General features: G+C 36.6%; 2 protein-coding genes across 10 annotated transcripts in view; both read right to left on the minus strand.

Moving 5' to 3' along the window:
* pcm1 (pericentriolar material 1) overlaps positions 1 to 3,397 on the minus strand; it is a 47,340-nt gene extending 43,943 nt beyond the window's left edge. For 8 of the 9 annotated variants that reach the window (XM_084098286.1, XM_084098285.1, XM_084098284.1 and 5 more), the window contains exons 1-2: positions 3,243 to 3,394; positions 1,298 to 1,415 (exon numbers count right to left, since the gene is read on the minus strand). In XM_084098286.1, coding sequence (XP_083954412.1) covers positions 1,298 to 1,399 — 102 coding nt within the window. In that variant the 5' untranslated portion in view covers positions 1,400 to 1,415; positions 3,243 to 3,394. Of the gene's footprint in view, positions 1 to 1,297; positions 1,416 to 3,242 lie in introns of all 9 variants that reach the window. The other variant, XM_084098281.1, reaches the window with a different exon arrangement.
* Positions 3,398 to 5,576: 2,179 nt separating this feature from the next.
* mtus1b (microtubule associated tumor suppressor 1b) overlaps positions 5,577 to 27,628 on the minus strand; it is a 46,192-nt gene continuing 24,140 nt past the window's right edge. The window contains exons 7-15 of the mRNA XM_084097227.1: positions 18,008 to 18,237; positions 11,715 to 11,781; positions 9,294 to 9,508; positions 8,853 to 8,958; positions 8,654 to 8,727; positions 8,382 to 8,477; positions 7,819 to 7,935; positions 6,657 to 6,754; positions 5,577 to 6,541 (exon numbers count right to left, since the gene is read on the minus strand). Coding sequence (XP_083953353.1) covers positions 6,334 to 6,541; positions 6,657 to 6,754; positions 7,819 to 7,935; positions 8,382 to 8,477; positions 8,654 to 8,727; positions 8,853 to 8,958; positions 9,294 to 9,508; positions 11,715 to 11,781; positions 18,008 to 18,237 — 1,211 coding nt within the window. The 3' untranslated portion in view covers positions 5,577 to 6,333. The remainder of the gene's footprint in view (positions 6,542 to 6,656; positions 6,755 to 7,818; positions 7,936 to 8,381; positions 8,478 to 8,653; positions 8,728 to 8,852; positions 8,959 to 9,293; positions 9,509 to 11,714; positions 11,782 to 18,007; positions 18,238 to 27,628) is intronic.

The following is a 27,628-nucleotide window of genomic DNA, read 5'->3' on the forward strand; positions in this document are numbered from 1 at the left end:
CAGGTCTGTGAGGCAAGCAGGCTATACGCGGAGTTTCGGTTCATTTATGAGACAAGCTCCAGTTTCGCCGGCGCCTTCGTGTTGTGATTATCTATTTTCTAATATATTCACTTCTAATTTATTAAATCCAGACAATTGGTTGATGAAACATTGATTAAAATTAAGATACAATTAATACAAAACGAAATTAAATTTAAAGACAGGCTTTGTGCTTTCTGCTTGAGGTCTCTGTGAAAGTTTTATAAAGCAGTCTTTTAGTGCCGCTTTCAGAGCGCTCACGTCCGTAACGGAGAACTGTCCAGTCTGTAACATTGTTTTTTTTTTTTGTGTGAAATAAATTTCTAAATAAATGCGACTTATAGTCCAGTGCGACTTAGGTTAGGCATATGTGTTTTTTCTTCTTCATGGCGCATTTTTTGACTGTTGCGATTTATACTCCGGAGCGACTTATTAATAGTAGGCTACACCTGTATGACTTCTCATTTTCCTTTTTGAAGTACTTTTTTAACTCCATTATTGAGCTGAGTTTTGACTGAAAATAGTCTACTGTTGATGACTGTGCAAGACAGATGGATTCAGGGTCAGGCTTGACTGAGCATGCTTCAGACTCGTGGTGTGAGCGGAGCGAAACTGGAGCGGGAAATAGGGCGACGCTCCGTCCTTTTGAAATTGCCGCTCTGCGCTCTGTCCAAGATCCGCCCGCTCGCGCTCCCCGCTCGCTCCCGCTCCACTCCGCTCACATGCTCTGCTTTATACATGGAACTTGGACAGGGCCAGGGCACACAGGCCACTGTGGCCGTACGATGATTTTTTTTTCACGGGGCATGAAGGCCAAAGTGTAGGGCAACGGCGGCCATGGCCGCAGTATAATTCCCACCCTGCTAGTGTGTATTCACTCGTACTCCTACAAACTCAAACTGTCCAACTTTTAGATTTTAAATTGAAAGTTGTCAGAAGCTTAATGGTGGTGGTTAAAGTCAAGCGACCATGCTGTAGTTTGTTTATAGCCTAAATTTAGCTTTTTACTTCTGCTGATTATAATTAGGCTTCTAAATGAATGAAAGTTGTGTTCATTTGTGAAGATTATCTCGATGAACAAAACGTTAGAATCACGGAAAACTTTCACTGGTCACAGAGCTTACAGTGTTTTCTGCAATAATCCAAGAGTCAAAAGAAAAAATCCTATTGTCTTTCTGTAGCAGGAACCAGGGTGATGGTAACCTCTAGGTCATCCTACAAAGTTATATACACTCTATTGTTTCTGTTACGTTGGAGTATCAGCACGATTGATTCATACCATATTGTTGAGTCTATCATCCAAGATTCCATTGGAGATTGTCCAGTTGTGCAGCTCCTGCTCATCTGTGCCGTCTTCAAATGGACTGCCGCCCGTCGCCATAATAAACAATCAGAACCTGCAGAAAACAACCAATCAATGAACACATACATGGACTTCATCTAAAGAAATGCATAACCCTAATCCACCTTTTCAGAAATCTCTTATTCACTGTGCAGCTAAACAGGTTCTTGATGTGACAGTTTAATTTAAGGGGCTGAGGTTTGTTTGACAAGCTGCCAAGCAACATTCAACGCCACACTGATCATAACAACATTAACCTGAATAAACTACATAATGACGGACCCTCATCACAGTATACAGTACTGGTCAAAAGTTTGGAAACACTACTATTTTTAATGTTTTTGAAATAGGTCTCTTATGCTCATCAAGCCAGCATTTATTTGATCAAAACTACAGAAAAAAAAACAGGAATATTGTGAAATATTACTACAATTTAAAATAATGGTTTTCTATGTTAATATACTTTAAAATATAATTTATTTCTGTGAATTTTCATCAGCCATTACTCCAGTCTTCAGTGTCACATGACCTAATATGCTGATTTATTGTCAATGTTGGAAACAGTTGTGCTGCTTAGTATTTTTACAACCTGTGATACTTTTTTCCAGATACTTTGATGAATAAAAAGTAAAAAAAAAGAACAGCATTTATTTAAAATAGAAATTTTCTACCGTTCAAAAGTTTGGGGATTTTTATTTTTTTTCTTCCTTTTTTTTTTTTTAAAGAAATTATTACTTTTATTCAGCAAGGATGTGTTAAATTGATAAAAGTGATTTATATTGTTAGAAAAGATTTATATTGATACTGAATAATTATATTTTTCATCCACAATGATATTTACATGGTTCTCCTGGGTAACGTTAGGTTAACGTTAACTTAACGTTACTAACATGGTAACGTATAGCCTAACCATAGTAAATGTTAACCTTAATACAGTGGTCCATGTCCAAAAAAACAATAAGGTCCATTTAGTTACTGTAATCTAAATGTAACTTACTTTGAAAATCGAAGTCTGTGAGCTTTATTCCTCGAGAAATGTGAACTGAGGTTTGGTATTGTCTTACAATCTGTCGTCTATGAGTTTTGTGTCCGTTAGAACAATTAAACCTGGTCAACCCGCTCAATTTCCCGGCTAGCAACTGTCAACACCACAGACTGTAAAAACACTCGCTTCTCTCCTAAGTTACACAGGGGCTTTCACCTGTGCAGGTGAAACTGTGCAGAATACGTGACGAGTAATTAAAGATATTATAATCTGACGGTTACGTTATTAAAAAAGTAGATTTCACAAATATAAAATTCACGAGCGTGATGACTAGCAGTGACTTTAGACGCGCGTGAAGGTTTTTTTGGTCTATCTCCATGGTAACCTCTGGCACGAGCCATTGAACTCCAGATCCCCGCGAAAACTCCCGGTTAAGAGAAACAAACACCCCAACAGAGTCACCACAACAAAATGACTCATGTCTGGTTAATGGTCATAATAGAAAGAAAAGGATTAGTAGCTAAATATCATATTAGCTCATTGGTGTTATTCTATTTTGACACGGGCTTGGTGCTGGTGGTGTTAAACTTGCCCACCTGACACAAAGGCATCTGACCGGTGCATCACTCTCAGATAATACAAACCACTTCGTCCACCTTCAAGCGCTCCAGATCAATGTGTCCCATTTAATATGTTATGAATTTTAGTCAAATGAGAGCAAAACTTTCACATTTGAGTGGCAATTCACTCCGGGATACGAGATAAGCTGGTATTTGTTGAAATGACTTTGAATTTCTTTAGTGAGGGAGCTAGCAAGCTAACAGAAGTTGAGAGAGAGAGAAACAACTGCACAAGCACAACTAGCAGGCTGTTTTAGTAAATAATCAGGAAACTTACCCTTAACGTCGTGGCGACCAATTACTGGAGCATGAGAATTATTCCCATGTGACGTTTATTAAAATCCCAGATAAAGTGTCAATGCGTAGTGTGACTTCCACAAGGAGTAACCGCCTGTCCAGTAGCGGCCATCTTTACCCCATATCCAAACAAACAGGCGGAAGGATACCGTTCTCATTTTAATTAAAACATAATTTGTTGTGAATTCCTATCTGTTCGCTATATATTTTGACATTAAAAGTTGTATATTTGTATTTCAAGATGAGATTATCAATAGATCAAGCTAGCGAACAAACTGAGGACACAAAAGAGTGGTACTATTTTACTTCTCGGAAGCATTTGGGGAATTGTGCGCAATGCCTTAAAAGTACAGATGCTGTGAAATGTAACTGATGGAATGATGGTGATGAGTGAAACAGTATAAATATTTTACTGATAAAATGTCAAAGAAAAGTGATATTATGTAATGCAACCTTGGTCTTATTAAAAGCACTCGTATTACGTAAATGAATCTATATATTAGACAATTCATAGATAGACCATATTGAAACTGAATTCATGAAAGAGACAAAACAGTAGCCTACATATGTGTGACATGTGTGACAGTTGTATAGAACAATGTCACTTGAAGGATGATAAGAACAAAATGACAAGGTGAATTAGCCCAACCAAACTATTAGTAAGTAACCTATAGGCCTATTAGTTTGAGGATGAACATGGATTAAGAAACTCACAAATGCATTATAATAAAAAAAATAGATAAGTAGGTTTTATTGTTACACTTTATTTTCTTGTTCCAGTGTACTTACACAAATAAGTACTAAGTAATTTAACATGTAGCCTACTTATTGGTTAGGGTTAGGGTTGGTTTAGGCTAAGTTGCTTGTAGTTATGCATTTTGCAATTGACTGTAATTACTTCAGTAAGTACATTTAATGTGTAACAAGGACAGTGTAAAATAAAGATTTACCGGTATTATTCTAAATTAATTGTCAATTCTAACACTTATCAATGGTTTTAGGATTAATTTCACTTGCTTTAAAGCTTTGATTTGGCTACCCAGTTTGAACAGACCTTCTTGAGAGTTTATCATGGAATTACATCCATTTTGAACAGATTTTTACAGTTAGTCATATTTCTACCCGAATAGCTGAGCTTTGGGTTGTGTTTGCACAATCACTGAATATATGGCATTATATTGATCTATAGTAGGCTGTCAAAATCATGCAGTGGAGGAATAATGTCAGCATTTTCTCAGTGCATTTCAATAAGCAAATACTGTTAGCTAATGTAGTCTGTGAGGAATGTCATACAGATATTGACACATGCACACGTATGTGCTCTCTCTAACATGAACACACATGCCCTTTATATCATTCCTGGCCTCTCAGGCACACACACACACACACACACACACACACACCAAGAAATACTTAAGCTCTATAGTGTGATACTTACCATCTGCCTAGTAATAATTATTTATATTTGCAGTTTGCTTCCCTTTCAAGTTTTTATACTGAAATAAATGTGGACATATAAATAACAAAAATTTAGAAATAGCTCAATGAAATATTCAAGCATGTCTTAAACTCAAATATAATATGTATAGACTAATTTTTTGTGTGTTTGTAAACCTATCTTGTCAGAAGTCCATTTACAGGAGAACATAAAACTTTGCTTTTCCATTTATATCTACTAGGGGTCACTCTCTTTTATACAATATGATTTGTCATTCCACATAAAGTGAAAAGTTTTAGCTTTAACCACAAGGTGGCAGAGTAGGTTAAAGAAATAGTTCATGCTCACTCATGTAGTTCCAACCACTGTGTGAGACTTTTTCTTCTGTGGGGATTTCTATCTCTATCTCTATATCTATCTCTATCTATCTATATATATATATCTCTATATCTATATCTCTCTATCTATCTGAATTATAAACCGTTCGGTTACCATTGACATCCATTTTATGGACAACAAATACAGAAACTGGTTATCAACATTCTTCAAAATATTGTCTTTTGTGTTTAGCAGAAGAAAAAATGACATGAGTGAAAGTAAACGATGACAGCAAGTTTGTTATGCTCTCTTACAGAGAAAGTGTGAGATAAAACTGAGTGGAAGTTTGGGAGAATCAAACCAGAAGTGCCGACTGTGCCGAATTCAAGCCAGATTTGGCCCAGAATCTGTTGCTAACCATATTTTAACTCCCTAATATTTCCTCTGTGTAACTCTAATGCATTTCTTTATTACCCATTTAAACAAATTCAAAGTTTAAAAATCAGAAAGTAATTAAACTTCATGTGCTATTTGCAATACAATAAACAATACAAAACATAAGGATAAACATTCAGAAATTTAATGCATTAATTAAAAAAATAATAAAAAAATAAAGCAAGGAAGGGCACTGCGGTTGAGATAGGGACACATTCACACCTAAAGCGTTCTGGATGTGAGGGCCACTGAACACAGTTTGGGAGAGAAGTAAATACATTCCACAATATTAGGAACAGAGATCTGGATCTAGATGCAATCCAGTTAAAGGTGAGGTTGACATTGAAGCTTCTTTCTTGAAAGTCTTTTTCCCCCTTTCTGAACAAAACCTTCTGTATATATGCTCTAAAAATAACCAACCCAAGCAAATAGAGGGCTTTGCATCCTGTTTTCAATCCTTTCTGCAAATATCATATAGTGTTCTTGTGAGCATACAATGAATAGGACAGCTTTACATCTTTTACTTACCATGTACAAACCATTTTTAATTAAAAAGGGATAAAAGAGCACAAGTATAACAGAAAACAACAGTCCGAGGAAGAGGTACTCTATGTACAAGCCCTGAGGTATGTTCCCTCTTCAGAGAAATGTTTGTGTATGTATGTGAAAGAGATGTGAGAGACAGACAGACAGACAGAAAAGAACAAACAAGCATGTAACAGAACAAGGCAATTCCTTGATCTAGAAGTGCAGCTGTGCATCATTGTCTTTAACTGGAAAAGGGAACATTTATAAACCTTACGAGTCTTTACAAAGTGTACAAGTCCTATTATAGGAATAAATTGGCCAAAAGGTCCATAGGTGCCTCTGAGTTCAGAGGTTATCTGGGTGATATGGGGGTTGTGGAGAAGGAGGTGGAGTTTTGGGGCAAGGGGAAGGGAGAGGTGGGCGAGAGGCGTCGAGGGCTGCAGAGGTCTCCGTTGTGTAGTTTCCACAGCAACTCCTCGTTCTCCATAGATAGCCGTTTGTTGACCTTTGACTCTTTCTGTAGGGTCTGTTGAAGCATGGCCTGCTCTGAGGAGAGCTGCCTACAGTCAAACAGAAAGAAAAAAAAAGCTCTGAGAAAATAATACACTAATATAATAAACTAAAATGCTGTAGGAGAAGATGACAAATCAAACGCCTTAAATTTTTGAATCTTACTTTGAAAGTGCAGCATGTTTGTCCATCCTTGCCTTGTAGTCCTCGTTCTCCTGCTGGACTTTATTTAAACACTCTTCCAGTTTCAAATTATCCTCAATCTGTGAACAATGATAAAAACATTAACATATTATTTATTCATCAAACAGACCCTACATCAATGGTAAACCCAAAATGAAATGAATCTAGTTGCATTTATGCTCCCTTGATTAAATATATAGCATTCCTTTTTTTTTCTATACACTGACCTATATTACATGGCTTGGTTGAATTCCAATGTAGAATGCGGTCTGTTATTTCTTGATAACAGACCGCTGCGAAGTATAACACACCGTTGCCATGAAAAACAGAGCGTTGCTATGGACGCAGGATTCAAACCGTAGAGACGGAATGGACTGTTTTCTTTAGCGGAAGCAATACAATCGTTTTTAAATCAATAAACTCCTTTTTAAATCAATATTTTGTGTCAAATTATTGATTTATTTGGTGGGTAGCCATGTAATAAGCGGGATAATGTAGAGTGAGGCGGTTGTTATAGCGAATACAACAAATTTCATACTGATTACCAAGATATTTACTTTCAGTCTTTCTGGATTCTGGAGTTAGAAGGTTTCAATGTGGCAAGTTAAAGCAGGTCTACTGAGGGCTATTCCTACGGGGATAGTTCCCTCAAAAATGAAGATTCTGTTATAATTTATTCACCCTCAGGTTGTTACAAACCTGTATGCATTTCTTTATACTGCAGAACACAAAAGAAGATATTTTAAAGTTATCAGTGTGTTTTTATGCGTACAATAGAAGTCAATGGGGTCCAATGTTATTTTGGATCCAAATGACTTTTATTATATGACTTTTCTTTAAAAACATTCTTCAAAGTATCTTCTTTTACATTCCACAGAAAGAAAAAAAAAGAAGTCATTCAAGTTTAGAAAGACCTACGGGAAAGCAAATAAAGAAATTTGAATGAATGAATTTGATTTGAATGAACTATTTTTTTTAAGGTGATCAATCAGTAAATATCTGACAGTGCATAATTATGTGATGGGAATCATGGGATGCGACGTCACAGCAGACTCTTCCAGACAGGAAGGCAGTTGACCTGGCAAAGGCTTATTATACATACAGTGATTTATGTATATATATATATAAAACAGTACATCCTCACCAGTTTGTCCATCTGCATGAGTTTCTTGTCTTGCTGGTGTATCTGGTTGGTCTTTATTTCCAGCACAGCTCTGAGACTCTCCAGCTCCTGTTCCAAATACAGTGTGTGGGCGTCCTTCTGCACACAGAGAAACAGGTGCTCAGTTTGTGTTTCACGCCATATGGGAAGACAAAGAAGCACACTTAACATCTCTATGGATCGCAGGCTTAGCATGGGCCACAGTAACTGGCTTTACATGGACGTCCCACTAACCCCCTCGAAACTATGGTTGGGGTTGTTGTAAACAAGCTTGCCGAAATAAGAACAAAAGAACCACACAAATGTACACATTTGTAATGGACTTTATTAGGGTCAATTCTTAGAGTGCTGTTATTGTTAACGTTTTTTAAAAGCACATAATAAAATTATTGATATTGACAATATAAAAATATTGATAAATACTATAATTTTATATTACTGGTAGTTTGGGGGATTGTTCATCAAATCAGTGAAAAAAGGATTTAAATTCACCAACCCTGTGCTTTTACTGTGACTAATGCATCATTGCAAAGTGCAAATTTTACCTGACTTTTGTCTGCCAGAGCTCTCCTCCGCTCCTCCTCCGCTCTCAGTCTTTCTTTCAAAGCCTCGTTTTCTGCTGTCAAAGTCTGAATTTTCTCCTGTAGGGGAGAACAGTGAATGAATAACATATATAAAAACAATGATACATACACATTTATTTGCAATTTTAAATTTGAGTAAATAACTCAATACTACGTTTTTAGAAATTCAGTAGTAAGTTATTGTAACATATTATTCATATTCGTAAATTAAATTGTAAGATGGCGATGCATACATTGAGCATAGCCTCAGATTCCTTCACTGTTTTATCAAGTTCTTGCTTGTCCTGTTCATGTGTCTTCCTGAGCTCTGGAAAAGAAACAAATAAATCTGATTGATCTCGTCTTGACAGAATAGATTACATCAAATTCAAAATATAGAACATTAAATGAAAGGATAAACAATAGGCCTTTTCATGAGTGCAGTGAAATTACCTGCAAGTGAAGTCTCATGTTCATGTTTCAGTGTTGCTATCTGCTCAGTGTGTGCCACTGCCTGTTGATTCCTCAGAGCTTCTTGTTTGTTCCTCACATCATCCACCTGTCAGTGGAAACCATACTCATCATCTTACAATGAAAACATTAAACATGTACTTTTTTTCCCTTATGTTGTGCTGGTTTGTCCTGCAGAGCGGATTCAGCATCACGTAAAAGCTAACGTCAAAGCTACTGATACCATTTATTCACATCCATCCATGAATAATTTAGAAACAAAAACATGCAAATAAAAAGAGTGCACACATTTAAAAAAAAAGAAGAAAAAAAAAGCACTCGCACACATGTAATATTGCGTGATTGGAGCTGTGTGATTTGAATAGTTAAACGGGATTACATAAGACTCGTGATTTCTTTGTGAAAGCCCAGGTAAGATCTTACCTGCTGCTGCATGAGCGCCCTGCATTTGTCCGCCTCCCTCTGATAGGCCTCGTGGGTCTTGTCCCATTCTGCAGAGTAGAAGTCCTTCAGTCTCTCCTCCAGCTGCTGTAGTTCTGTCTGATGCTGCTCCTGTAGTTTCTGGAACAATTCCTCCAAAGTCACACGCACCTCCTCCTTCTCTTTCTCCAACTGCTCACAGCACGAGACAGAGTTACCTGGGGAATGAGTGAAGGAGAGGAGCAAGTTAGGAAGAAGATGAGTCTTGGTCATCAGCACTCTCAAGACTATATAAACTTGGCCTTGGACTTATTGCTCGGTGGCTTGGTCTGGATCTGGGTCTCCAGTTTATTTCCATCATACTATGTTTAATTGAAATGAATGCAGGAATAAATTCTCCCTTATCTCTTTCAGTTCACTAAAATACTTTTTAAACAGGTCTCGGCCAAAATCCTGGCCATGGGGAGTTTGGTGTTGGTTTAGGTCTTAAAGGTTCTGGTCTTGACACTAACTTTGGAATCTTTAACAGATTCTAGAAATTGAATTATATTTATACATATCTAGATTGTACTGCAAATTTAATTTATTCTAGAATGTTCTGATGGTTCCATTCTCTACAGAGACAGTAAAATCTAGAACGCACCAGAATAGAAATCCAGAATAGAACCTCGAATGTACTAGTGGTAAAATTCTGTAAGGAGTGAGAATTATATTCTAGACTGACAAAAACAAAATTTACAATGAAAAAGTCTATATCTCAAAGTCTAGAAAGTTTAGATGGTTCAATTCTCTAAGAAGCCAGTAGAATCTAACATAGAATCTTGAATGCACTAGTGGTTAAATCCACTAAAGGATCGATAAAATCCGAATGGAAAGTAGAATGTACTGGTAACCACACTATTTACACACACCATATATAAAGATTCATCTGAGAACATTAACCATAAAAAGAAATGTTTCTTGAGATTTCTAAAGGATCATGTGACACTGAAGTAATGGGTGCTGAAACAATGCCACTTTGCCATCATAGGAATAATAATTTGAAATATGTCAAAATAGAAAGCTGTTATTTGATATTGTAATAATATTTCTCAATATTCCTGTTTTACTGGTCCAATAAATGCAGCATTGGTGAGCAGACTTCGTTCTTTCAAAAACTTTTGAATGATAGTGTACTTAATTCCCTAAATATTGAGTAAAATCCAGGGTGAAATCTAGAATCTACTGCGGTAAGAATTATATTCTAGAGGATTGAACCACCAGTACATTTAAACCAAAATTACATTTACAAGGTCTGCGGAGTGAAGTTAAGATTTCCCTCAAATTTTCAGCGGACATTTAAATGTAGCATGCATGTGTTAGCATATGTTCTGGAAGCCTCGTGATAAATATTCTTTGAATTCTGTGAGGTAAAGGGCAGTGAACTTTAGGAGCAGAGTGTCATTTGGCCAACTGCACCTTCAGACTTGCATTCAGAAGCCAGTGTGAGTGAAACATTCCTCATATGCCACACACATCCTTCACACTTGTCCCGAAGCCAAAGGCCATGACAGTGCGTAAGGCCAAACTAATTAAACATAACAAGCAGCCATTCCTTAACATTCTACAGCATTAGAAATGTGTGTGTCCGGGCTTGCCAAGAATGTGTGTGTATTTGAGTTCAATGTACATACGCATAGAGTAGTCATATTTTGTTGCTAACACATACAAATAAAAACACAGACTCCAAACATAGTGAAAGGCTGCCAAACGTCTACAGGGTATAATAAAACAGCTGGAGTGTGTCTGACGTGTGGTTGATCATATCGGTTTCCCAATTCCCAAACACTGAGCTGTACAGTTTCATCAATACAACGCTCATCACAAGAGCATAACACAGGATAAAACATGAAAAAGCCTCACTCTGGAATGTAGGAACATCATCGAACAACAAATATATGACTGGCAAATCACTCCAAGGCAGTGAAGCCTCATACAAGTGCTAATTGGTGTTAATGATAACACAGACAAAGAAATATTACTAGAATTGTACATGTTCTAAAGAAAATTTGAGTGACGCTTGCCACCACAAGTAAAAAAAGAGCCCAATCTTAAGTTTCGGTGATATTCTGGCCTCTAAATATGGCTCGGGTAAATTATCTGTAATAAAAAAAGACTAAATTCTGCAATCTCAAGTAGGTGTGAACCCGAAACTAAACACTCACTCAGCCCTATTTTATCAGGATTGTGCCCTTGAGCAAGGCAGTTATCCCAAGGTTTCTCACAGAGACTTTCCCTACAATTAGTGTTCTTCAAGTCACTTTGAATAAAAGCACCTGCTAAATGACAGCTATCTAACCAACATGAAAGCTTACGTTCTGTGAGCTTTGAGAATGGACAGAGAAACCAAGCCTCTGTGCATTTGACTGGACATGTGTTGCTTACCCAGTTGCTCTTGCAGGTTGTTGAGTTGGACCGAAAGTTCTTCCCTCTGCTTGACTGCCACCTCACGCTGTAACAAATGACAGAAACAGAACTGAAAAACAATCGTTCAAACCAATCAAGAAAATGTAAAAAGATAGCTGACAATAATATGTTTTACAAAGATTTTGGACTTAAATATATAGAATAAAATAAAAAACAAAATAGAATAAATAATTTATATTCATTAAAAAATAATTTTTGAAAGGATAAATATTCCATGTAGTTTAATGAATAATATGAGGTCATAAAAATGGCATAATTTTTATATAATACAAAATTTAAAATACAAATATATAATACAAAAAGCAATGTTTTTTAAATATTTTTTCGAATTATAGCTTGTCACATTGCAATATTTCTTAAAACTTTTTTATGTGGCAGATCTGGTCTACTATAACCAAATCTAGGGGACAGAGGTTTTATTTTTTTTATTTAATAAAAAACAAAAAAAAACAAAACAATGAAAGCTTATTTTCATTAATTATAATATAAATATTAGCTGGAAAAACTAAAATTTGCAACTAACAAAAATAAATATGTTTAATTTGAAGTACTAAAATGACTAAGATTAAAATAAAAATGAATTAAAGATAATTCAGAAATAAAGCACATAAAATTACTAAAACTTCAAACATCAAACACAGTTTAATCACAAATTAATGCTTAAACTTAATCAGTTAATTCATTGATTAATTGGCCGTTTAATGGTGGTACTTTTTTTTTCTATTATAATTAGTTTATTTATTTAGAAGCAACATTAAATAAGAGTCCTTCACGGACCACCAGTGGTCCAAAATTTGAGACCAACTGCCCTACTGAAAGCTGCAGGTCACTCATTGAAATTTCCCCAAAACTTCTACAAAGTTCAAGATATGCTTCAATTTGACCCCACAGATGTTTTAAAGAGCCAACACATTTTATTATTCATTTTACGCCCTGAATAAAGACTCACCCTTAGATACTAACTATGTTTAAACACAACAATCCCCAAGTCTTTTCAATGATATCATGTATTACGCGTGGCTCTCATCTTGACACTGTCTGTATTGGCAAAATGGGCTGTTGTTGTTGGATAAGAAGCATCTCAATCAGTTTCTTATCACCAGGCGTGATCAAGGGTCAGTGTGTGGCCGAATTAAATGTTTCAGTAAAGACGTATGTGTGTGTCTGTGATCAAGTGCTGGCTAATGTCACAGTAACTTCTAAATTGCCAAAGATCACACAGCCTGGGAAAGATTACTATGTTCTGTGATAAAGACTGCTAAACACGTGATAGACAAACTTAACAGAACATGCTGACACACAAATCTCCAGTCAAACTCCATGTTATGGTTACTTTTACTATACCAGCACACACTTGGGTTCACGGCCTAAGATACGAAGACGGGTTTACACCTCAAACACACACACTCAGCATGGACAAAACACAAGAACACTTTCTGTGACACGCAAACACATGACTGTGCACTACACTGTATTGCATGCTGAATATAATTTCTGATAACAAACTGGAATTTGAACCACAAACAAAATATATTACTCCAAACCTAATCACAGATGTACAACACACACAACTCAGAATTTCCTGCCATTACAAAATATCAATCACCCAACAAGCCTAACAATGGTTCTGCTGTTGAACAGGAAGTTAAGAATCAAAAAAGCCAACACACTGAGAAAGAACTTACTGAGAAACAGTAGTAACTAGTAAATCTGCCAATATTAGTAGTTGCAAAATAATCACTCAAAACGGAGAGGAACTAGACTGCACCTTTTGATTCTTCTTGGAGCCAGGGTGTTTCTTTAGGCCAGGTTTGCTCCCGGAGGAGCCCATCTTCTCCTCCTGCCCTCTCCTCTCCCCTAAAACCCAACGATCTTCAACTACTTTCCTCCTTCTCTACTCTTAAAACTGGTCTGTCAGCATCAGTCTCCAGGCACGCTGCATTAGAAACCGTTCCCTCCCTTTCACTAACCTGCCCCCGTATTCCTCCTAAGAGAGAGGGAGCGCAAACTCAGATGAGAGAAAATGGAAAGATGAATGTTGAAGGAGTGAGTAGGTGGAAAACTCAGTTCTGCGGTTATGAAGAAAATCTTTTTTTGGTTTTATGGGCAAGCAATTTGATTGGTCCTTACTGATATAAGTAATAGATGAATCACATTTTTCCAGGGTACATGGAAAGAAGTAAGTCCAAAAGGTGATATCAGAGTTACATAACATGGCTGTTTTATAAATGAGATTGCGCTTGGTGCATTGGAGTTTATATAACGGTATGGTCAACGTGGGAACCATAACATGGCAGAAGACTATAGGTCTGCAAAGCTGTTCAGTTCAAGTTCAAATATAAATGGGGGAAGAAAAAATATATGAAGGATCAGGTTAAATGAGTACATAGAAAGAAAAACTACCAAACAGATTTTAATCAAATCCAAATGCAATAGTTTTGATGGCAGTTCAAGCATATGCAAATAACCTATTAGCATGTGCTTGAATGCTTTATTTTTTCAGGTATGATTTTATATGACAACTTAAATATACAATTTAAGATACATAACTTTTCAGTGGACATTCAAGAGCGAAATTTTCCACAAAAAAAACAGGCTAAAAACGACATGCAACCATATTCTATGAAATACGGTATGGTGGAAAGCCGGTGGGCAGGTACAGAGAAACATTGCTCTACTGTTATCAGCCAAACAGCTGTGAGGTGGGAAAATACACCCTGCCCCTTCCCTAAGTCCCGCCCCCTTGGGCTCAGTAGCAGCTGGTGCATTCCTCACAGCAACATCTCACCTCCTCTGTGCTCACTATCAATCACTGTGGGTGACACAAGTGCTAAAACTGTCAACTTTCCCTGAAGCAAAGTCTCTCTTTTTTCATTGAGTGGAATGAAAGCAAAAGATTTGTGTGTTTCCTAGAGTGCATGTGAGTGTATGTGGGGTTTCTGGAGTAGAAGTGCAAAATTTGTGAAGTATCCTTGGTGGGTTTTTTTCCCCTGTTTGGATAAGAATAATTGATGGCGGGGCGACTTGCTATTACTGAGAGATAAGGAGATAAGATAACAAATTCGCATTTTATATAGGACACTGAGGAATGCATGGAATGAGATAGAAAAAGGACTGACTTGAAGTTTAAGAAAGAAAGAAAGAAAGAAAGAAAGAAAGAAAGAAAGAAAGAAAGAAAGAAAGAAAGAAGTTGTGGGTTTCTGGATGTAATTGTACGCCTGGGGTCAAGATTACTATGGGTGTGGGGTGCACATTGAGTAACCTATTAACATAGTTACACTAACATTAGCACACATAAGCCTACAGAAGTCCCCTACTTTAAACCTAGACAATAGTGTTTACCTATAGGTGGGTTCAGGCACATTAGAGTAAGTTTAAAGTCAACACAAAATCAAAATTGACCCTGTTTACTTTCTCAAAACACGTTTCTGGCCTTGTGCATGATTTATTTGCGCACACCATTTCAAGGAAAAAAGATGTGTTGTCATAACCTTTCAACACAATTCTACCTCTGAAATGCCTTTTTTGGCTGCCATCAGCAGACCTTATTTCTCCAGCCTATCTGCACCAGTCATTGTATGAAAAGTTTGCACTTTTCATGATCCAATCAACAAAAAATAAATCTTGTTGAATATTCTAAGTAGGTCCTTTTGTGTGTATGTTATATTCTTGCTCACTTTGATCTCTCCGGCTTCAATTAATCGCACCTAAAATTCAAAATCAAGAAAAATTTCTGCCAGCCATGCAGGAATTACATTAAAGATTCACACCTTCAGATCATCAAACATCGTCAGAGAGTGCGGTATATGATTCAATAGAGCATTTTACATCTAGATGATTTTATAGTCAGCGGTTCTGCCTCAGGGCCCATAAGGGTGGGATTACGCTCATTCCTACTCTGTCAGAAAAAACAAAATGCAAAACACTAGCGTGTTACTACACCCCAGTCAAACAAACAGTAGACTTATGAAACTTCAATCTCACACTTTTCTTCTAAGTTTACCACAGAAGTTTCAAAAGTGATTATACAATTTAATAAATTGAAGACGAACTAATGCAGACTGAGTGTATAGCTTTCACCATCCTAACCTTCCTTAAAAAAAGGTCTGCACAAACATCTGAGAAACTCCCTACTAAGATGTTAAAAAGGCATTCAATCAATCATGAGCAGTGTGGCAAAATGCGTCAATGTCGGTGATTCATTATTCAGTTTAACTGGTTTGGCAAGCTAAATACCTGAGGCTTAACATTTAAAAAATGATTGAATAACTGGTTAGTTGTAATTTCATGTTTTCAGTTTTAATGATATTTTTTTGAGACACCCAAAGAAAATGATTCTGATCTTTTCAACTCTAGTACTATCCTGCTATTGTGTGTACCTCATGGTTATTTGATGTATTCAGACCAACGAGAATCCTTAAATACTCAGTAACACCTAGTGATTGACAGCCTCTTTTGATCTGCAAATATTTGCAAACCGAAAGAAAGCAAACGGAGATTTAGCGCTGTGACAGGTTTGTATCCAGGATACAGCCAATCACAAAATAAAGGGCTTTTTCAGACACTCCCAGATATTTGATCATGCCAGGCCCTAAAATTAAAGTTTGATGGCTGACATTTAGTCAAAGAGACCCCAATAAGACTGACTGTTTCCTCTGAAACTTGTGTGGCTTCTGTTGTGCTGGTTGAAGTCACTATCGTAGCCACATTTCATTTACAGAACAATGGCTGAGGGTAAGAAGTCATTTAAAAGAGGAAGATCAATGCACAAGTGCAACATCTAGCTAAAGAGGCCCATGTGCGGGTCTGATGGCGATGAGCATGAATTAATAGGAACCTGTGTTTTCGGTGGGTTGCAAACAGATCACATGATAGGCTCAGGTCAAACTTGGCTTATTGACTAACCCAAATCATGCATGACATCTAGAGTGAATGTGAGAGAACATCCCCCCGCAGCCCTCTTAGTTCCAACACACCTGGAAATGTTGGTTAATGGTACCACCATATAAAACGTTTCCTACTTCTGTTTTCTAGACATAACAAACAGGCACATACGCTATGACAAGCATATCAGCATGCGATTATCCATAATTACATTTCAGATGTTTATAATTGCAACTGACCCAATTACAGTTGAAGGATGAAATGAAAATTTGAGATATCTGCAATTATAATCAAACTAACAGAAAAGATGAAGAAGATAATTTGAATAATCATCATATAAGATCATCTAATGATGTTTCACTATCACTATCAAAAGTTTTCTGAAAGAAATTCTTATTTGTATTCAGCAATGATGCATTAAATCGTGTTGTTTTTATAGTGACATTTATAGTGTTATAAAAGATTTCCATTTAAAATCAATGCTGATTTAACTTTATTTATCAAAGAACACTGAAATAAAAACACACCATGGTTTTCACAAAAAATATGAAATATATTTCAGCTTTACCATCAGGAATAAATTATTTTAAATAAATACATTTTCAGCGTTAACATCAGGAATAAATTATTATTATTTTTTTATTAAAATTGAAAAGTTATTTTAAATTGTAATAGTATTTCACAGTTTTTGCTGTATTTTTCATCAACTAAATGCAACATTGGAGAGCATACAAGACTTCTTTAAATTATATAAATAAATAAATATATAAAAAACATTACAAAGTCTTACCAACCTCAAACAGCATAGTGTATCTTAATTTGATTCGACACACACACTGAAATTTAAACTCGTCAAAATTAGAATTTAGCTATCTGAAAATGTGCTGATAGTTAAATCTAAGTGATGGTTAAAACTTAAATGGAAAGTGCATTCACATTTTTTATATCTATAAAAGAAGGTTAGTTCCAGATATCTATATCTCAATTGCAAAGTCAGATGTGACGTAAAATGTCCAGGTATATTTACTGAAGATGAAATAAAACATATTTTATTTAATTATGCCAAATCTCATTCTCAAACAGAACTACCCTGTAGTCACACTTTACTACTAAAGAAAATTTAGGAAGACTAAAGAAGACTTGGATAACCTTAAATTAGTGCTTTATCACACACAGTTCCATTTAAAACCCCATTTTAGGCAGCTCTCTGCATGTAGACCAATAATGCACTACAGGTCAACAGACCAACAATGAGCACTAAACACTGCAAGGAAGTACAATAGAAAATGAATAGGGAGAAAACCTGCATAGAGGATTATCTAGACAGAAAGAAAGAGAGAAAATATTAAACAGTAAAGCTTTCAAACCTCGCTGAAGATGTGCTGCACAACCAAGGCGAGAGCCTCCAGGCGCCGATTGCTGTTAACGATGAGTTTACGGAGGTGCAGGATGCATTGACTCTTCTTCTCATTTTGAAGACGAAGATCTCTCTCTTCCTCTTCCTCCGTCGGTCCTCCTTGAGGACTAGCTGGGCTGTGCTGCTGTGTCCGTCCAGCTGTTGGCCCAGCAGCTTTGGGCACTTTAGGGTTCTTGTCCACTGTAAAAGAGCGCGTGTTCAGTGTGGTCATTATGTTCAGCATGATTTCACTGTCCAAAATCACATATACTCCTCAAGAAAAAGACAACGCATACACACCCACACACTAGAAGAACACTAAGTTACTTAAATGATATCATAAGAAAGAAATAAACAAGACTGATAGAAAGCTCTGCAACAAAAGCTTTAAGCAACAAACTCAGCCACACAAAAAGCATTTGCCCTCTCTTTAGTCCTAGTGCATGCTGGGATTGAATCTTAATGATAATGCACTAAGGTCCAGAGAGCACATTAAGAGTGCATTAGAAGGAAAGAGAGAGAGATTGTGTGTGTGTGTGTGTGTGTGTGCATGTGTGTGTGTGTGTGTGTTTGTGTGTGTGTGTGTGTGTGTTGAGAGTGCATTTTGGCCCCATCTTCTACAGGCTAAAATATCAAGTCAAAATATGGTTTCCCATCCCATTATCTGTGATGAATACTGACTCACAGATCTCTCGTACAGAAAACAATCAATATATCTACACACCAACCATTTTCACCTTAATAAATCAGTTTATATCCATATATTACAAACTGCATACTGAGAAATCAGAATTTACACTGAATACATCTGAAATGTAGAAACATAAGTATTATCCTGTTCACTGGGACTAAAAGATGTATATATTAGTGACATGGAAATCTATATGCACCATCAAGAACCATTAGATAAAATGATTTCATACTTCACCCCCAATAACATTCTTTACAAGGTTAAAAAAACATAATTCATTGCAAAAAAATAGTTATTCACCTTCCCAATTACTGTCAATTATACAAAAGAAACAAAGTACAAAAGTATATATCTGACTATTTCACTATTATTAGTCACCTTATAGATTTTTCATTTTATTTAAATAGCCAAGCAGTGTAACAAATTATTAAAATGTATATTAAAATATTCCATGTAGTCTCCTAATGTACTGTATATGAGGTCATAAAATGTCTAATAATTGTACACAAATTATAGAAAAATATATGTACAGGCATTGATGTGATGCTGTCATTGCTTCCCATGTCAATTACCCATGTTTAAGCTCTCTTATGTATTAATTCGATATTTTAAGCTTAACATGAGGATTAAGGCTGGATATATGTGTCCATCATTTTGCTATACTTTTGGCTTCTCTCAAACTCCCAGAACAGCTGTAGGGATGACATTTAACAAGAACTGTAATTTGGATGGTAATATAGTCTTCGTTTAAATGTAATCAGCAAATTATTTTATTTACACAGCAACCTTAAAATATTCCACACACAAACCTGCCAACTAGCCACAAGAAACACATGGAAGCGGTGAAAGGTACAAATTGAATATTACTCTAGTGGATTGATTTGACAGCCACCATTTAAGGGATAGTTAAATAAAAATAATTCTGTCATTAATTTCTTTATCGCACAAAGCTGTCGTATGGCTTTCAGAACACTTATATAGCTTAATATTGAATATAGCTGAATATAGCTGTAAGAACTTTACTCTTAAGATGTTTTTTGGAGCTTTGATAACCCCCATCCCCCCAAAAAATAATGTCATAAAATAGCAGCATCAACATTCTGCTAAACTTCTCTTTTTTAGTTTTGTGTAGTAATAATAATAATAATAATAAAAATAAAAAAAACGTCAAAAATGTTTGGGGGTGAGTAAATTATGACAGAATTGGGTGAACTATCCATTTCAACCACCTTCCATGAATCACAAAGTCTCTCTGATGCCCCCTGCTGGCAGATACATTTAGAGTTTTGCTGACCCTCAGATTCTGATCACATAGCTTCTTTTATGTGCTAATTTTGGAAATTAAGTCACACAACAAACGATCAACACATCATTCATCACTCTTAATGAAGGGAGACTGTATATATCAACCGCCTGTAGAAGTTACACAGACATACAACACTACATTCATATTAGTCTTTGATACTCTTTAATAAGAACACTCATTAGGCAGTCAGTGTAATTAATGAAAACATATCTAATCTTTCTTTATTTTTGACTATTGATTATCTAAATAAATAGAAACATGTAATCCTGTTTATAATGAATGCACAACTAATTATCATTAAAATGTTTCCTATCTTTCTTTTTTATACACAGTAAAACAATTTTCTTTCTAAATCTGCCAGTCCAAACCCAAATGTGATGTATAATGCAAAGATCACTGTGACGAATGTCCCTGTTACATTATTGAAACGCAGGCTTGAAATAGCGAGATTGCTGCAGTCCTTTTCTGGCTCAGTGAGTTGTGATATGTGCTTTGAGGTAACTGTAATGTCCTTAAATAACTATAACCCAGTGGCATCATAATAAACAGTGCCCTTGCCTGTGGTCACATGACCACATCTGCGCAATCTGCTACCCCAGTGGACTGTGTCATCAGCTCTGATCACATCACTGCTGACCTGAGAAACTTCGCTGCTACAGACATTATTGTGACACAGATTGTCCTCAAAACCCTAACCAATAGGTATAGTGGCAGTATTGAGGTATCAGATGCTGTGGAATATACTATGATGCTGAATGATCACCACATTTATATGTCATGGTACAGTATTTACATACATGGTACCCTAGAATACCATGAAATTACCATGGAACATGTCCAATGTGTGTGTGTGTCTGTTTGGTGTATTTAAAATAATTATGTATTATTAAAAATATGATTTTTGTAATTTTTTTAGATTACATTTTTGCCACTTTCTTGTATATTCTGAAAAAATACATATATAACACAAAATACATATATAATTATCTGAAATAGATTTTTATGGGTTTTTTTGGTCCCCATGAGGAAAACAGTTTATAAAGGATACTAAATGGTGTTTTTTTTTTATGCAGAAAGCTTTGGTTTAGGGGTAATTTTAGGGTTACGGGCTAGGAAAGGTCATTAGCTCAGTATAAAAACCATTGTGCTTATGGAATGTCCTCATAATGATATTAAAACTCGTTTCCTTAAAGAAAAAGTGGAAAAAAAACATGCACTTTGAAGCCTACTTCAAAGTTTGTGTTCTCAGGCCACCAAAACGCTGTTGTTGTGTAAATGAACGGCCAGAACGCATTAAAAGTTTTCTGTTTTCAGGTGAAAAAGGTGTCATAAGCGGCACAAACAGAAATGAATAAATTAAGACACTTTCTTCTAGATCTGCTGTACAGCCAAAACAATCTTTGTTGCATTAATTTCCTATTATCACTGTAAAGCTACTTTGAAACAATCTGTTTTGTAAAAAGCACTATAAATGAAGGTGACTTGACTTGAAAACCAGATGGGAGATTATTTTTTGGAAAACTAGTTAATGGCGCAGCTGTATTTGTGAGAGGGTATGATACAGAAACAAAACAATGCTATTGTGGATTTCTTCTTTTGCTGTATTGGAGCAAATAAGAATGCAAAAACTAATACATTTGTTGTAGTTTCCTTTCACCACTACAGAAAAATACACAACTATGATTTACTATGCTTACATTGACTATGACTTACTACTGAGAAACCCTAGAAATGTGAAGGTCCATGGAAGGGTCCATTGGCTGCATCTTGATTACTGTCTGAGTATCTGTTTGATGTGTTTACTGAAAGTTTTTTGAATTGGGTTAAATAAATAAACGTAAGTGTACAATATGAACTTGGAGAATGTGGCTTTATTAGATTACAAAGCGCCTCAAAAATAGCATCACTACTCTGTGTGAAATTTGGGCTAGTGCACATACAATTAGAGTCTTTGCTTGTGTGTGTGTGTGTGTGCATGTGTGAACAGGATAAGTCCATGAGTACCGTGTAATCAGTGTGCAGTCTAGGCCTCATAATAAGCGTTTATGATGGTCTACTGTGATAGGAGACACGCTGTGATTGCTGTCCCCCAAACACTCCACTGGAGACAGACCGTAACTAGCTACCACGCACATACACACTGAGTAGGGCTCTACCACAGGCGTCCAAACACAAGCTCCGTCAAGCGTGTCCACACCCAGGCCGGATATGTTCATGGTTATGCTAACAGACAGAGTGGTGCTCCTTTGATGCTGTTGTTTCTAGCAACCCTCTTTTCATTACACTGCAAGATTATTCATCACACACAGACACACACACACACACACAACCAGCAAACCGCAAGCCTTCCACTGAGAAAAAAAAAGGCTTCCACTCTTCCACATAATTACTGGAAGGCAGATGAGGAAATTATGCACCCGTTCTGAAGGAAAGCCTGAATAAACGTTTCAGCATTTTGCTTAATGGAAAGAATTATCTCACTTATACAGAATCAGTGCCACACATTCAAGAGAAGACACATTCAAACACATTACAGTACAACTTCTCAATAAAAATGTGACAGTCATATCTAGGAATAGAAAACTCTCTAATTATACAGCTAAAAACACTGCCGTTCAAAAATGTGAGGACGATGAGAGTTTTTTAATGTTTTTGAAATAAGTCTCTTACTTATGCTCACCAAGGCTGCATTTATTTAATTAAGAATATTTAAGCAACTCTTTTTTTATTATGTTTTAAAATTGTATTTATCCCTGTAGAGGCAAAGCTGAATTTTCAGCAGCCATTTCTCCAGGCTTCAGTGTCACATGATCCTTCAGAAATCATTCTAATATGCTGATTTGCTGCTCAAGAAACATTTCGTATTGTTATCAATGTTGTGCTGCTTAATATTTTTGTGGAAATTGTAATACATTTTTCAAGATTCTTTGATGAACAGAAAGTTCTAAAGAACAGCATTGAAAAGAACAGATTTTGTAATAAAGTAAAAGTTTTTACTGCCACTTTGGATCAAATTAATGCATCCTTGCTGAATAAAAGTATTTCTTTCTTTCAGAAAACTGACCCCAAACTTTGAACAGCAGTGTATTAAAAAAAAGTAAGCAAATCGTTCTTTTATTAAATCAAGTTAATTCAGGTCTAATAATTTTTTTCCATGTTATTCAGCCTAAAATCTCTCTCCTAAAAATGATATAAAAAATTACTGTGGGATATAACATTGTATCAGGTAGAAATACCATGGTACTTTGATATATGATTACCAAATGCCATGGTATTTACACAGTCTTCCAGGGTATATCATAGAATACCATGACCATGTCCAAAAAACATGGTATTAAAATGGTACATGCTAAAATAAACACTAAATTAATTTTGTTGGTTAATCCAGTCATATTAAATAATGATTGTACTAATGGATGTAACCTCATAGCAACATTTTACCAAACAACTAAGTAGCTTTTGACCACCAATTTTTCCAGTCTAAAGGACTAAATCAGATCTGTTGTGACAGTTTGGTGAGATTACCTATCTGAGCATGGCTGGGAAGACAGACAGAAAGTGGCCAGTCTGCTGGACAGAGAGAGCGACATCCAGGGCCTGTTGTAGAACGACATACCACCATAATCACAACTCAATCAAAATTAGTTTGATTATTTATTCTTATTTAAGATTATAATCGAGGGTAAGCAAGGGGTATGGCTCACTGGAAAGTCAAAGGGAATATCTGAAGAGGATAAGTATGATCACACACACACACAAACTTGCATTCATTTGGATTTTCTATGGATCTCTTTGGATATTAAGGGCTTGGGATTTCCTGTTTTCCCGCCAAAACTCACCGACATGATAACAGTGTGCCATGGATTGCCAGAGTGTTGCTAAAGTGTTGTGAGTGGTTTTAGTGCATTACTATGCAGTTGCTAAGGTTTTCTGCATGTTTGCTAGGTAGTTGCTTATTATCACAAGTCGGAAGCGCCCACCTTAAAGTCTCTATATTCTCTATATTTCAATCAATATAAGGTTTGGGTCTCTGCTTAAAGGAATAGTTCACTTAACAATTAAAATTCTGTCATCATTTACTCACCCTCAAGTTGTTTCAAACCTGTATGAATTTATTTCTTCTGCTGAACACAAAAGAAGATATTTTGAAGAATGTCAGTAACCAGACAGTTGATGGACCCCATTGACTTCCATAGTAGAAAAAAAAAATCTTCCTTCTTTTATGTTCAGCAGAAGAAAGGAATTCATACAGGTTTGAAACAACTTGAGGGTGAGTAAATGATGACAGAATTTTAATTGTTAAGTGAACTATTTCTTTAACTACCTGTAAATATATATAGGGATAAGGATATTTTTTCACTTATTTAATAATCCACCAGACAAAAAATGTCTTTTGCATTTCACACTTCTACTCTTAAAAAGATCAGCAATGACATATACTGTATCTACTTCTAGGCACCATATATTAAAAAAAATAATTACAAAAATACAAGCATTTACTTCACAGATGTAGTTCCTTCACACACACACACACACACACACACACACACACACACACACACACACACACACACACACACACACACACACACACACACACACACACACACACACACACACACACACACACACACACAGTACTGTACAGAATCAGAAGGTGGGTCTGGGGAAATAATCTGGATTGGAATTATAAGAATGAGGCCAGCGGTAGTTTAGATTAAATCGCATGATGAGGGATGGAAGCTACAAGTCCAAAGCATGCCATCAAATCCAGATGAATAAATAGATTAGAAAAAGAGGCTGTGTGAGTTTGGTGGCCCACTTTGAGTACACTGTGTTCCCATGCATATGGCACACACAAACACGCACACATACACTCACACAACATTACATCCCTAAAATCAGGGTTTGTAAAGCATTTGGTCTGATTAGAGAGGCTGTGTTCTCAGATAAAGATTAATTTGAACCGATATCACGTGCACTGTGTACTGGAGTGTTCGACATGTACAAACTGTTCTCTCTCTCTCTCTCTCTCTCTCTCTCTCTCTCTCACTCACTCACTCACTCACTCAGAGCTGCAGTTCAGGTCACATATATCAGGTCTAGCATGCTAGTTTCTATGGAGACAACCATGAGGAGATGCTGCACTCTGAGTGTATGTGTTCAAAAATGTTCTGGAATTTTCCACTGTGTCTTCCATTAGGGTGAAGACTGTAGACTGCTATACCTACAGTATACCACTTGTGTGGAAGAGAGATAAATATTGTGAACATATCCAGGTCACATTTTACCCATTTTTTAAATGTAATAATAAATTATAGTTTGCATATATATAGGAATATGTATGTTGCATATATGCATGTATAGATAGTTCCTTCATTAGATTTTGGTGTAAAATTTGATCACACTTTTTCAGAATTGTAAGAGCAATGGAGGGTATGTATTAATAGACTTGAGCTGATAAAGCAACAGTTGCTAAAACCCTTTCAGAGAGATAATCAAAACAAATAATTTATTACTCTTAAGTGGTAAGACAAGAAGACAGACCTCAGCAAGACAACTGTTCCTACATGCAATATTAACCTCTATGACTGAAATTCTCCAACAGATTCACAGAGAGAGACATGGGGAGGGGGGCTGTTTACACTTGGTATTAATATCCGGATCACAAGTAGACAAGCGAGACACATTCCCGTTTACACCTGTTTTAATTTGTCTCTTTTGTCCACTTTCAACCACTTTCACCAACCCGATTTTTTCGAGTAGTGTCTAATGGCAGGTAAATGTATGTGCTTTTTTCAGATCTAAGTACGACATAAGCAATTTACATATGAACACGACCGGAGACGACGGAAAAACACACAGAGAGCAGCAGCTTTTGTTTCTGTTCTGACAGCCGCAAGACCACTGAACATTGTGAATGCGTGATAGAAATCAGGAATGGTGAGAAAACATTGTGCTTGGTACATTTTCCGTCTTCAAACCAAACTTGAGTCTTCAGCCAACAAAGTTTAAATGCCGTCTGACTAGTGCACCTCCCATAATGTTTAAGCATTAGGTCAGTAGGCAGAGAGTAGGCGGTGTTTTGTGGCCGTTCGAATGCATTCGACCACATGAGCGTCTACACTACGAAATCAATCCGGTCGAATGTGTTTTCGACTACTTCCAGTAGTGATCAAAAGTGGACAAGCTCAAAACGTCACCTGTATTTAGTATCGTCCACTTGTGATCTGATCGACCAAAACGCATCTTTATACCAAGTGTAAACAGGGCCAGGGAGAGAGAGAGAGAGAAAGAGAGAGATAGACAGATAGGGAAAGAGCATCCTTACATGAACCCTAACCTAAATTTCAAGACACAGAAAGGAGGGCAGTGGAGAATTTAGGTTAGGGCGAGGTGAAATTCAGTTATTTTACCCTATCAGCTGAGCCCTAACTGTCCTGATATACCACACTATCACATTCATCTGTGCTTTATATAATCCCAGCACAAAAAAATCAATACTGTTCCCCTTGCTTATATAAACACTTAAATGAATGCCGTTTATGTATGAATATCAGAATGCAGGCATAGCACAGATAAACCCATAAAAAACACAGCAAGCAGTTTCTATTTGTGGCACTGCACATGGTGCACTCTGGTACAGGCATCACTCCACTAAAGATCACGCGACCGAGCGTTTCACTACATTACACACACACACACACACACATGATTCTTTGTAAGCATTTTCTGTAAAAAGAAACAATGGTTAAGGCTGCTCAAGGATGCTCCTCAAATCACGGATGGATCAACGGTAACTATGGAGAGACGGGTGTTAAAAGGAGAAATATGGGAGGGGGGAAGGGGCGTATGGTGATAGAGAGATGATGGGAGAGATTGAGAGATGGAGGAAGGGAGAAGAGACGTTCTCCAACCTGCATGGAAGACCACCGTGTTTTTTTTGCATCCCGGCAGTAGCTGGAGATTGCGGAATAGTCCCTTAGCCGTGAGCTTCACGTGGAAGTTTGATAGGGAAAGTCTCGGAGACCATAACATGACCTTCGATGTCCAACTGGAGGAGAGTAAATCCTCCACAAAATATAGAAGAAAAAATCAAGAAATTTCTCAGCTGAATAAAAAGAAAAAGAAAAAAGAAGAAAAAAAGAAAAACGGAATGTTCACTATAGAGAGAAAAATCTAATTGTCACATTCCAGTGCAAAAGTCTTCTTAAGATGAGGGGGGAAGTCAAATCAACAATTTAAGTGAAAAAGGAAGAAAAACATAGAGGAAAAGCAATTTTGCTATTTTTAAAGATCTCAAAATGTCCCAAAAAAATCAAGAATGATACAGATTGATACTCCTGAACACCAAGGTGATGATGAAGATTGGATTGGGAACGATGAGCAGCTCTTTCAGCGGTGTCCTCTTGGATGCTGAACCAGCCAGTGTCTCATATATTCTGCTCCCTTCTCTCACTTTCGCGCAAACGTGCACACGCTAATCCTTTATGTGTGTTGCACACACACACACACACACACACACACACACACACACACAAAGCCAAGCTCTCTGTAGTTCAACACACACACATACACACACACACACACACACA

Source organism: Abramis brama (genome assembly GCF_963993115.1).
Source record: "Abramis brama genome assembly, chromosome: 2".
Taxonomy (NCBI): domain Eukaryota; kingdom Metazoa; phylum Chordata; class Actinopteri; order Cypriniformes; family Leuciscidae; genus Abramis; species Abramis brama.